This window comes from Primulina eburnea, chromosome 12 (genome assembly GCF_022965805.1).
Source record: "Primulina eburnea isolate SZY01 chromosome 12, ASM2296580v1, whole genome shotgun sequence".
Taxonomy (NCBI): Eukaryota; Viridiplantae; Streptophyta; class Magnoliopsida; order Lamiales; family Gesneriaceae; genus Primulina; species Primulina eburnea.
This window is the reverse complement of record NC_133112.1, coordinates 117,756-131,335: the sequence shown is the minus strand read 5'-3', so window position 1 is coordinate 131,335 and position 13,580 is coordinate 117,756. Positions and strand designations below refer to the sequence as shown.

Genomic DNA, 13,580 nt, shown 5'->3' with positions numbered 1-13,580 from the left:
ACTCGTAAGACCGTCTCATACAAGTTTTTGTCATTATTGAGAGTCTTCTAATTAAGTACTTCAAACCTTACTATTGATGATATTGTGTAACTTTTTATACCTCATCATAAAACTCGTATCATAATCGATAAGTTAGAATTTTAAAATGTGGTTTGAGATATTTTGAATTTCAAAAGATGATGGCTTTATCAAAATAAAGTTATCAAAGTATAATTTTATAAAGATATAATTTATCAATATATAATTTTGGACATCTAAATTTTTACAAATTATTGGTCAAGTAGATATAATAAAATTTGTGTATAATTATATATTTTAATTATCACCGTATGGACCACTTAATAAGATAAGATTTGATATCTTAATAAATCTTTCCAACATGAAATGCTTGCTAGCACACAACGTATACTAGCATATCAACACAACAATCTAGCTGTCTACACACATATGATCAGTTGAAAAGAAACTTAAAATTAAAGGAAGGAGTATATATATATATATATATATATATATATATATATATATATCATGGGCCGGTCAATAAGTCCGTATTGGCAGTACAGTCAGGCACGTGTCTTGGGGATATGGAGTTTTTATCGGCCATTTCAATATTTGATCCAGCTGCAGCAGTTGGAGAATTGTCTGGTGAATCCCCGGGACTTCCTCCTAGTCTATGTGAACGTGGTGGTGTATTTGGCTGAGCACGTTCATTTTTCTTCTTAACTTTGTTATGCCAGTTCATTAACGCCTTGGAAGTTTGTTCATCAAATATGGACTTCTTTATTTGTGATCCCATCTGATCGAACATAAATATAAACGTTAGCGTTTCATTAATATTAGGTCAATAAAATTTAAAGATGATAAGTATTTTTATCATCACATACCTGTGTGACAAGTGCATAAAGTGGAAGTGTAATGTAGCTGCATAAAAACTGTACTCCTACCCTGCCATCAATTTCAAAATTCAATTCAATATGGAGTCGTACTGACACAATTCCGCAAATAGGAAAACTTCCTCACTCACCCTATGCCCACTCTGATAAGGGCAAGAATGAAATTGCGATGAAAGCATGAATACAATCCAAATTCATACTGCACCACAACCACATCATCATTATTATTTCAAGTTCAACCTTTGATATGATCACATCTATGAAGATCCATAATCATAAATGTATTCATTACCGATATCCATATGAAGTACGTGATCTCAAAAGCATTCTGTTGAGGAAACAGTACCAGAAATTAAGATGTATTTAAGAATGGTCACAAGCTATAAATTAGTTGAAAAATTTTCAAGGACAGAAAAAATTCAACCTGAAAGAGCGTAAGATGGATAAGATGAAGCACCAACTTAGGCCTGTTAAACCAAAAATGTCTATCAGAAACTTGTACGAGAGGAATGCCTTGGACTACTGCGTGTCTTTCTTGGATTTCAATAGCCATTTGTGTTATGATTGATTGAAGCTTTGTTCCAACTGCCAAAATCATCTTTTGCAAATCAAATAGTCAGTATTAATTAAAATTTTGCGGGATTAAGAAACTTTGGCCAGTGTGAAGCAGTCATACCACTAAAGGCATTATTGACAGCCAAAACATAGCATGCCATCCTGAAATGACAGTGAAATAAACGGATAAAATTGCAGGAACTAGTATTACAAAATAGGGTAAGGAAGAACATACCTTTAACATTTACAAGCAGATAGACGACTGTAGTCATCCACAATATTGGGCTGAGCGTGGGACAAAAATATTATTCTATGTAAGAAAAATATATATGTCATTTGATAATAAAGTGGGAGAAATATCATACGGGATTCCAACGACGACTTTGAAGTCATCTTCCAATGACCTCTTGATATACTTCTGAAAGTTGAACTTAGTTCCGGGAGCCAAATGAACCTAAATGGAAGTAATATCTGAACATGGATGGAATCTTATCCTCCATTTATGAACAATGTACTTAGAGAACTTACTGAGATGAATCCATGTCGTAGAGTTAAGTAGTCGGCTCTGCGAACTGACCATAATATGTGACGAAAGAAACAGACCTGTCGAAATTAGTTGCATTTGCTTAGTTCACAAGAGATATAAACAGACCTGTCGAAATTAGTTGCATTTGCTTAGTTCACAAGAGATATATATGTGTTTGAAAATGAAGAGATATGAGAATTTTACAGCATAAAACAGGACAGGTGTTTTCATCCATGAACTGGTGTGGCCTCTAACAAAAGATGTTTCATGTGTGAGCCTGAATCTTGAAGGATCTGTATACACAAAAAATTAATGGCGCGTTTATGTATATAGTTTAAACAGCAAAATAAGAATTCTTTGGCTTTTACAGAAGATGATAGATACCATTGGATACATCATATTCATGTACAATATCTCTTTCCCAATCTTTCCATCCACGAATCTGAGACGACAACGAATAATTTCAGAATATGAAAGAGACTAAACCACACATGCTATAGACAAAATACCTTCAACCTTCCGAGCATCATTGTTGCGGCACTGTAAATGACATGAAATACAGCCAAAAAGAATATGAAGATGTGGAGCTGATGTAGTCCATGGACAGAAATTAGTGGCACATACCCCTGTTATTATTAGTGGCATCAATAGAAATATGAGTGTGCTAAACAATATGCTGTTTCTCGTATTTAGGTACCTTTTTACAATCTTTGGCTGGACTATCGGCAGCCAAGATTCTACGTTGCATCCACAGGAGTCTTCTGTGACCACTCCCGTGATATTCTTTATCTAATTCACAAGGCAACATTGTGTTTGCCACCCTTTCAGGAATACAGAACTGGGTAATGTAGTTTTGGCCAAATGTTAGTAGAAGCGAGATGAACCCCAAAACCATAAGCTCTGCGTAAAATATATATTTTGAGTCAAAGTATGCATAATATGTATATGAGGCTAGCTATTAGAGTTGGAGCTGCTCTTACCCCCTTTGACTTTCTCCAGAGCTTCCACCAATGAATACTTTTTTTTCCTCTCAAAAGTCTACAAATGTAAGTACAAAATTAATTGTAGTTAAAGTCACAATGGAAAGAAAGAATGTCAGAAAAATCAGCCAAGAATCTACATGCATGTCTGTGTGTTTTGTCTGTAACTTGTACATGTTAATTAAAGATGATTAAAAAAAATCATGCACGGTCAAATCCCTAATTGATTAGACGGTTAGAATTCAACAAATAATAGGTATACATACAAATTCGTACCTCTCCCACTTTATGCAGTGTTTTCTCCAGAAGTATAGAGATTACAATAATGATGGCGCAGACTAATGAAACGGCCCATGTCGGTGTCTGGTCGAGCTCCCTGGAAGCATGCGTTCCTCCACCTCCAGCCATCTTCTTTTATTTTCTTAGAAGAAAAATGCTATCAAATCAGAGTGGATGTATGTATGTATTCATCGATTTCTGTTGGAGATCAAAAAGTTTTTGGGATCGTGAATTACATTACAGAAATTAGATAGCAAGCTCCATTTTTGTTTTGTTTTCTGTATGTCAAAAATATTTTGTTTAGTTTTAATTAGATCTTGTAACGGAATTGAACCGTATGTTAGTTGACATGTTCAAAAATAGGTACTGAAAATAGAATTCGTGTCGAGTATGCCGCGGAGTGTTTGTTGGTAGGGATCGATTTAGTTAGTTTTGGGACCATATAACCGGCCAGACTACATACAAATATACTAATGGATGTCGAATTTAATATTTTAATAAATATATATATAATGTAGACGATAGAAATTACGATCGGCTTGCAGGGGATTCTTGAGTGTGTACAAAAATCCATTGGACTTCTTTATTTTAAAAATATTTTGAGTTTTGACTTGTTACTCATGCGAATCTATCTTAATTGTGCTCAGTGTTGAAAGATTAATTGCCTTGCAGTCGTCATAATTCATCTGCTTCCCATTTCTTCATGAATCGTTAAAAAGTACTGATGCTGAAATTTGGCTAATTCTAATTTCAAGACATCTTACTACGTAATTTGAACATCATAATTTTTGAGCCTCTGATCAAACTATTTGGCACCTAAATATTATCTGCTAGCTTTCTACTATTTTGTATTTACGTTGATTCATGACATTTTAAGGAAAGGGAGGGGGTGCATTTTAAGAACATATTGAATTTCATATTTTTACCAAAGCAACGAAACATGAAAACGATCTTCCATATTTAATTAATCTTTTTTAATTTGGATACAAAGATACTAAAGAATATATATAAACATCATGCTTGTGTAGCTAGCTAGCTAGGCATGTTGGGTCAATTTTATTTATGTGGACTTATATGTGAATAATTTTGTGAGGTGGGTTATCTATTAAGTTAAGTCCAAAAATAAAGTAATCAACTAAAGGTTTTGGGTTACGCCTTGCGGTCGTCATAATTTCAGAAGATGTTTTTGGATAAGGCGTGATCACGCCTTGTAACAATTCTTTGGCTGCCTAGTGAGATAAAAAATTTTCATATCAAGCAATAAATATAAGATATAATTTTTTCCATAAAAAAACTCTATATTCTTAGTGGATATTTCCTAACATCTTTTATTTTTTAGTAATTAGGTTTAAATTTAGATATTTGGGCTTTTATGCTTTTTTGGACCCAAAAATAAAAACAATTCCTTTTTTTCCTACACTACACATGTTCAACAAAAGAGGCGGCACAACAAGAAAGAATTCTCTCCAACCAATAACCAACCGTGAAGAGCATAAAAGGAAGGGGAAGGATTTTCTCTCCAATTCTCTCCACAACTTTAGGTTAAGTTTTATTTTTTCATCCAAGGGATATTTTTACTATTTCGATTTATCGTTGTGAGGTTTTTTGCACTTTAATTTAATATTCGTATTTTGTTCAAGTGTTTTATTTATTTATGATTTATTTATACGAAAGTTGTATCTCGGTTAATCTGACAATTTAATTCGATATATAATTTTCTACTTCTATCCATGAATTCAGTGATCTGTAATTGTCATGAACGATTGATATATGAGTAGCGATAGATTAGGTGTGTTGTACTATCATAGCATATTTAATCTAAATAAATCAACAAAACTCGTTCTATCAATTGCAGCTATCTCGGTTGGGTTAAGGGTTTAGGGTTTAGGGGTTAGGTTTAGTGTTTAGGTTTTTTTTTTACCGGAAAACCGTCGGATGCGGGGGGGGTTAGGCAGACCCCTACCTATATATATCCACAAAAGAAACAGAAACAAAATACAGAATAATAAAACCTAAAAGAGGAGGTGGGTAAAACCAAAACCTCCTAAAAAAGGCTACAGCAGTAGAAACGAAAAAACAAAGCAGCCTAGGGAAGTAAATACCAAAGCAAAACTAACCCTAGAGAACTACTAAAGAGCGCCAAAAACAAAACAATACAAGCAGCGCTAATGACAACATGCTGAGGAAGAAAAAATCATAACGGCGAGATGAACACAGAAACCATGAAGAAACTCTCATCCCGTAGCCATCACCCTGGTAAATCCAATCAGTAAAAAGAAGATCTGGCCAAGAAGTCACTGTACAATGACGATCAGAAAAAAAAATGTAGATCACAATCTGGTCAGAACAAAAAATGTCCAGCGTCTGAGGTAAGATAATAAATGACACATGCCCATAAAGTAAGAGCCTGACTGGAATGTCACAGTAATGCAGAAGGCCGTCCAGAGGGAAACCCTGAAACCACCACTGCTAACTTTACAAGAACCCATGAACAAAATTATGTCCGACTGGAAAGGCACTGTGCAATGCAGTCAAAAACACCAAATGTATATCGCGATGCAGCCCAAGTCAAAAACCCTAGTGTGAGTAGAACCCTGAAGCAACAAGCTGCCAGGAGAGTACGTCCAGTGGAACAAACACACGCCACAAAAGTATAGATCCTGTAAAACCCGACATGGATGGATCTATGGCCAAGAAAAGCACTGAAACATGTCATCCAGAGCGACCATAACACTCGGCAAAAGTGCGAAACAAGTATGTAGAGACATGCATGTAAAATCCCGATGAAGACGCCCTCCAGAGAATATGAGAGGGCCAAAGAAAAGCACCAAGAGAGTGAGTTCAAGAGCCCACCCAATCCCGAGGAGACCAAGTATGTAGTGTGCTAGTGTCTGGGCCCACTCGCACCAAACTGGCAAAACGGGGGAAAGGAAAAACCCCCTAAATGATAGTACCTGCAAATAAAAAATATACAAATACATATAGAAAGACAGAAGAAATGGATCCAAGTGAAGGTAGGGGCTGCAAACTATTAGAGTAGGTGCACGTCGAGCCAAGTGTTGGCCGAGTGTTCACAATGAAACTCTATGTATAAACAGTCTTTATTTTAATAATATTTGAATTTATCATTTTGGCACTTCTTTATCTGTATACCAATGCTAGTTGCATAGATAAAGCCCTTGAATATACAAATAGTAGAAAGAATATGAGATGCTCATATGATGAGTATCATGAAACTCATATTTGTAATATTGTGTATTCTAAACGGTTCTTAGTCGATTCAGCTGCCACTAAGAAGGATATAGGCCGCTCGAGTTCGAGACTAGTATCTGCGATGTGAGTACCATATTTCATTAATAGGTGTTCCTTGTAGAGTGCACTGAACAACCCTCCATAAAAGACTTTCCAAGTGGTTCTCACTTATCGAGTGGAAAAATCCTAGTTTATGGTTGTACACCATTAGTCCTTATGACCAGGGACAACATTGAGACTCTGTGTGCTAGAATTACACTTTGACTTGTTTACCGACTCTCATGGGGTCATCAGGTGGCAAGGTTGAGTGTTCTGTCAAAACATATAGGAGTTGATGCATTGTAGTCGGGGATTCACCGCTTACCTACGGGTATGGATATCCTATGTGTTCTCATGTGTATGTAGGTTGAAATCTCTGATCAGATTATGGTGGTAATTATGAAAGGGGTTTCATAAATTACCCCATCGATGCAACTACGACATGACACATAGTATCGATTCATTGACAACTCTCGATAAACCAATGGTTGTCGAATCGGTCGGGATATATGAGTTAAAGGGACCGTACTGTACGCTAACCATAATTGAATGATTTTTGCAGGCACTATCATTTGATACCTAGTGAATCATGTAAGCGATGCTGCTAGGCGTTTAACATGATTGGTTGGGTACTATCAGACTTGAGTTCTGACGTTCTTGTTATCAAGGAGTTGATAAGTAAGAATGGAGCAATTGGGGTATGCTCATATAAGGACATATTTAGTCCGAATCACATGGAGATGTGAACCCACGGCTAGTTGTATCAATGAACCATTGAGGGCCACACAAGTACTAGCTTTCTAGATCCCGTTGAGAAGTAAAATAATTCAATGTGTTGAACGGCTTATAAATGAGTTTATAAGCGTAGGAAAATAGAAGTATTACTTCTATGCGAGAAATGTAATTTTTAATTTATGAATGTGTTCCTAAATTAAAAGTTGGCCAAAGAAATAATGTATTTGAAAATTGTGATTTTCATAAACATTATTATGGACTAAATTAAATTAATTCAAATGTTGAATTAATTTAACACTAGTGGACCTAGTAGAGTCCAAATACTTAAATTAATTCAAGTGTTGAATTAATTAAATTATATTGGATCTTATAGATCCCAATATTAAAATAATTATTCAACTAGTGACTTGAGTAAATTCAAGTAATGTTTAATTAGTCTCAAATTTGTTTGAGATAATTAAATTAAGTCCATGGATTTTTACTTGTTAAAAATCAAATAAAAATGCATGCATGGGAGGTGAAGAGTTGGGAGACAACTTTTTGTTTAACCAAGGCATGGCATGCAAAAGTTGGACACTACTTTTCCCACAACCTAGACAACTCATTCACTCAACTCTCCTCTCTCAAGTGGCGAAATATCTCTCTCAAAATTCTCTCCACTTTCTCTTCATTTTGATTGAGGAATTCTTACACTTCTCAAAGAAAAATCCACATATTTTTCTAGTGCAAAATATGAGGGGATCTACCTAGCTGGTGGTGGGCTTGATTTTGAAGGAAGGACTCAAGGACAAGGAGAGCTTGTAGATTTGTATTGCCTTTGAAGAGCCAAGTTGTTTACAACTTGGTTGTAGCCATCATCAACCTCAAGAGGTTTATAGGTATAATTTCTTAACACCCTATGTATGACAAAGGTGTTTGGTATATGTTACAAACTAGTACTAAGGTGCTCGATTTTTCTCTTGCGAAAACCGAAAATTTTGTACCTTCCGTTGCGCATTCGGGCACTTAAAATCGATCCCTTTCAAGTAGTATCATGAGCTAAGGGTACTAGTTTTTGTAACATATACATAATATTATATTGAGGTCAATTTCTAACCGCATGAGAAGTAATTTTGCAACAAAATCAAGGCCATTTTTGGGGCATATTTCGGCAGCTTGTTGCTGCCCATTTTGGGCAGCTCGGGCTGCCAGAGGGGCTGCCCATTTCGGGCAGCAAGGGCAGCCCTGCCCGAGGGCCTGCCTGAACAGCCCCTATATTCTAATAAATTTTTTTTTGTTGTTGGCCGGAATCCGGCGATGGAGCTCCGGCGACAGCGGTGAAGACTAGGGTTTTCAAAAGGTGTTTTGAAATATCAAAGTGTCATGGGCCATGAGTTGTTGGGCCATTGGATGGTTAACATATTTGTGAATTTTAAATGAGCCAAAATGTTTTTGGTGAAAATGAGTTTTTTGTGCCCTTAAGTTTAAAATTACAAAAGTTGCAAATATTTTCTCATAAAATAAAAAATTGAAGTTGGACTTTAATTATTTATAGTAAATTGTGATTCACAAGAAATTCGGTTATAAATAAATTAATTGGAAAGTAGACAAAGGTGTTTGTATACTTTGTTAATTTAGTTTATAATCGTGACGGTTAGTGATTGGTTCAAGATATATAATATTGGATCAATTAATTATTGTGATGATTAATTGATGGCGTATGATATGTGATATTATGCATGAAAGATGATCAAAAGTCCAAGCCCAATTTGCTAGGTGTATACTATGATATTTTGTGTTGAATGATTGTAATATTTATCAAATTTAAAGTGGGCTTGGTTTATGGCCCGTTTCCACCCCCATGAGATGTATCCCTATTTGCCATGGATATTTATTTGTAAATATTAGTATAGTGGATGATCAAGATTGGAAGATGGTGTCCATGATGATTATGAAGATCGAAAACATGTAAATATTGGAAGCTAATGTAATAGTTGCATTTGCATCCCTTGCATTACCCTAGGATTGGACCTAGGCCCGTGTTTAGCTCACACAGGCCATTAGTATTGGGGCGATTGATCATCCTTGTGTTGTTTACTGTTTATAATATATGCATGATATGTTATAAATAATGAGTATGTTCGTTATTATTATGATAATAACAAAGTTGCATGAATCCGGCAAACATACGATCAAACATGGCGAGCTTTTAAATAAAATTAATGATGAGACCTTTCAAAATTAAAAACCCTCATTTTGAATAAGATTCAAAATTAATATCAAGCCCGAAAAGGGGAATTATAAATTTGTTTATAATTTTCATGTCCTCCATCGACAATGGGTGCATGATGAACGCTACCCGTACTCGGGGCTCGGCTCATATTATTGGGTTGGGTTTGGGTTTTGGGTTTAGGGTTAGGGTTTTTGGGTTTGGGGTTAGGGTTTAGGGTTTAGGGTTTTTTTATTTGTGGAAAACGCCGCCTGAGTGGCGGGGGCTTTGGCAGACCCCTACCTGTAAATAACTTAAACATAAAAATGTCGTCCGTATGCATAATATGTATATGAGGCTAGCTATTAGAGTTGGAGCTGCTCTTACCCCCTTTGACTTTCTCCAGAGCTTCCACCAATGAATACTTTTTTTTCCTCTCAAAAGTCTACAAATGTAAGTACAAAATTAATTGTAGTTAAAGTCACAATGGAAAGAAAGAATGTCAGAAAAATCAGCCAAGAATCTACATGCATGTCTGTGTGTTTTGTCTGTAACTTGTACATGTTAATTAAAGATGATTAAAAAAAATCATGCACGGTCAAATCCCTAATTGATTAGACGGTTAGAATTCAACAAATAATAGGTATACATACAAATTCGTACCTCTCCCACTTTATGCAGTGTTTTCTCCAGAAGTATAGAGATTACAATAATGATGGCGCAGACTAATGAAACGGCCCATGTCGGTGTCTGGTCGAGCTCCCTGGAAGCATGCGTTCCTCCACCTCCAGCCATCTTCTTTTATTTTCTTAGAAGAAAAATGCTATCAAATCAGAGTGGATGTATGTATGTATTCATCGATTTCTGTTGGAGATCAAAAAGTTTTTGGGATCGTGAATTACATTACAGAAATTAGATAGCAAGCTCCATTTTTGTTTTGTTTTCTGTATGTCAAAAATATTTTGTTTAGTTTTAATTAGATCTTGTAACGGAATTGAACCGTATGTTAGTTGACATGTTCAAAAATAGGTACTGAAAATAGAATTCGTGTCGAGTATGCCGCGGAGTGTTTGTTGGTAGGGATCGATTTAGTTAGTTTTGGGACCATATAACCGGCCAGACTACATACAAATATACTAATGGATGTCGAATTTAATATTTTAATAAATATATATATAATGTAGACGATAGAAATTACGATCGGCTTGCAGGGGATTCTTGAGTGTGTACAAAAATCCATTGGACTTCTTTATTTTAAAAATATTTTGAGTTTTGACTTGTTACTCATGCGAATCTATCTTAATTGTGCTCAGTGTTGAAAGATTAATTGCCTTGCAGTCGTCATAATTCATCTGCTTCCCATTTCTTCATGAATCGTTAAAAAGTACTGATGCTGAAATTTGGCTAATTCTAATTTCAAGACATCTTACTACGTAATTTGAACATCATAATTTTTGAGCCTCTGATCAAACTATTTGGCACCTAAATATTATCTGCTAGCTTTCTACTATTTTGTATTTACGTTGATTCATGACATTTTAAGGAAAGGGAGGGGGTGCATTTTAAGAACATATTGAATTTCATATTTTTACCAAAGCAACGAAACATGAAAACGATCTTCCATATTTAATTAATCTTTTTTAATTTGGATACAAAGATACTAAAGAATATATATAAACATCATGCTTGTGTAGCTAGCTAGCTAGGCATGTTGGGTCAATTTTATTTATGTGGACTTATATGTGAATAATTTTGTGAGGTGGGTTATCTATTAAGTTAAGTCCAAAAATAAAGTAATCAACTAAAGGTTTTGGGTTACGCCTTGCGGTCGTCATAATTTCAGAAGATGTTTTTGGATAAGGCGTGATCACGCCTTGTAACAATTCTTTGGCTGCCTAGTGAGATAAAAAATTTTCATATCAAGCAATAAATATAAGATATAATTTTTTCCATAAAAAAACTCTATATTCTTAGTAGATATTTCCTAACATCTTTTATTTTTTAGTAATTAGGTTTAAATTTAGATATTTGGGCTTTTATGCTTTTTTGGACCCAAAAATAAAAACAATTCCTTTTTTTCCTACACTACACATGTTCAACAAAAGAGGCGGCACAACAAGAAAGAATTCTCTCCAACCAATAACCAACCGTGAAGAGCATAAAAGGAAGGGGAAGGATTTTCTCTCCAATTCTCTCCACAACTTTAGGTTAAGTTTTATTTTTTCATCCAAGGGATATTTTTACTATTTCGATTTATCGTTGTGAGGTTTTTTGCACTTTAATTTAATATTCGTATTTTGTTCAAGTGTTTTATTTATTTATGATTTATTTATACGAAAGTTGTATCTCGGTTAATCTGACAATTTAATTCGATATATAATTTTCTACTTCTATCCATGAATTCAGTGATCTGTAATTGTCATGAACGATTGATATATGAGTAGCGATAGATTAGGTGTGTTGTACTATCATAGCATATTTAATCTAAATAAATCAACAAAACTCGTTCTATCAATTGCAGCTATCTCGGTTGGGTTAAGGGTTTAGGGTTTAGGGGTTAGGTTTAGTGTTTAGGTTTTTTTTTTACCGGAAAACCGTCGGATGCGGGGGGGTTAGGCAGACCCCTACCTATATATATCCACAAAAGAAACAGAAACAAAATACAGAATAATAAAACCTAAAAGAGGAGGTGGGTAAAACCAAAACCTCTTAAAAAAGGCTACAGCAGTAGAAACGAAAAAACAAAGCAGCCTAGGGAAGTAAATACCAAAGCAAAACTAACCCTAGAGAACTACTAAAGAGCGCCAAAAACAAAACAATACAAGCAGCGCTAATGACAACATGCTGAGGAAGAAAAAATCATAACGGCGAGATGAACACAGAAACCATGAAGAAACTCTCATCCCGTAGCCATCACCCTGGTAAATCCAATCAGTAAAAAGAAGATCTGGCCAAGAAGTCACTGTACAATGACGATCAGAAAAAAAAATGTAGATCACAATCTGGTCAGAACAAAAAATGTCCAGCGTCTGAGGTAAGATAATAAATGACACATGCCCATAAAGTAAGAGCCTGACTGGAATGTCACAGTAATGCAGAAGGCCGTCCAGAGGGAAACCCTGAAACCACCACTGCTAACTTTACAAGAACCCATGAACAAAATTATGTCCGACTGGAAAGGCACTGTGCAATGCAGTCAAAAACACCAAATGTATATCGCGATGCAGCCCAAGTCAAAAACCCTAGTGTGAGTAGAACCCTGAAGCAACAAGCTGCCAGGAGAGTACGTCCAGTGGAACAAACACACGCCACAAAAGTATAGATCCTGTAAAACCCGACATGGATGGATCTATGGCCAAGAAAAGCACTGAAACATGTCATCCAGAGCGACCATAACACTCGGCAAAAGTGCGAAACAAGTATGTAGAGACATGCATGTAAAATCCCGATGAAGACGCCCTCCAGAGAATATGAGAGGGCCAAAGAAAAGCACCAAGAGAGTGAGTTCAAGAGCCCACCCAATCCCGAGGAGACCAAGTATGTAGTGTGCTAGTGTCTGGGCCCACTCGCACCAAACTGGCAAAACGGGGGAAAGGAAAAACCCCCTAAATGATAGTACCTGCAAATAAAAAATATACAAATACATATAGAAAGACAGAAGAAATGGATCCAAGTGAAGGTAGGGGCTGCAAACTATTAGAGTAGGTGCACGTCGAGCCAAGTGTTGGCCGAGTGTTCACAATGAAACTCTATGTATAAACAGTCTTTATTTTAATAATATTTGAATTTATCATTTTGGCACTTCTTTATCTGTATACCAATGCTAGTTGCATAGATAAAGCCCTTGAATATACAAATAGTAGAAAGAATATGAGATGCTCATATGATGAGTATCATGAAACTCATATTTGTAATATTGTGTATTCTAAACGGTTCTTAGTCGATTCAGCTGCCACTAAGAAGGATATAGGCCGCTCGAGTTCGAGACTAGTATCTGCGATGTGAGTACCATATTTCATTAATAGGTGTTCCTTGTAGAGTGCACTGAACAACCCTCCATAAAAGACTTTCCAAGTGGTTCTCACTTATCGAGTGGAAAAAGTCCTAGTTTATGGTTGTACACCATTAGTCCT

The 13,580-nt window shown here is 35.7% G+C and overlaps 1 protein-coding gene across 1 annotated transcript; it reads right to left on the bottom strand.

The window, feature by feature from the left end:
• Positions 1 to 507: 507 nt before the first annotated feature.
• LOC140807470 (MLO-like protein 9) lies at positions 508 to 3,532 on the bottom strand. Its single transcript, XM_073164319.1, has 15 exons — positions 3,231 to 3,532; positions 2,955 to 3,012; positions 2,672 to 2,874; positions 2,484 to 2,600; positions 2,359 to 2,416; positions 2,179 to 2,267; positions 1,977 to 2,051; positions 1,814 to 1,902; positions 1,684 to 1,733; positions 1,570 to 1,610; positions 1,318 to 1,491; positions 1,186 to 1,221; positions 1,025 to 1,092; positions 885 to 945; positions 508 to 796 (listed from the first exon to the last, which is right to left on the bottom strand). The coding sequence occupies exons 1-15, from the start codon at positions 3,360 to 3,362 to the stop codon at positions 527 to 529; spliced, it is 1,521 nt and encodes a 506-aa protein (XP_073020420.1). The 5' UTR covers positions 3,363 to 3,532; the 3' UTR covers positions 508 to 526.
• Between the last annotated feature and the right edge of the window lie 10,048 nt (positions 3,533 to 13,580).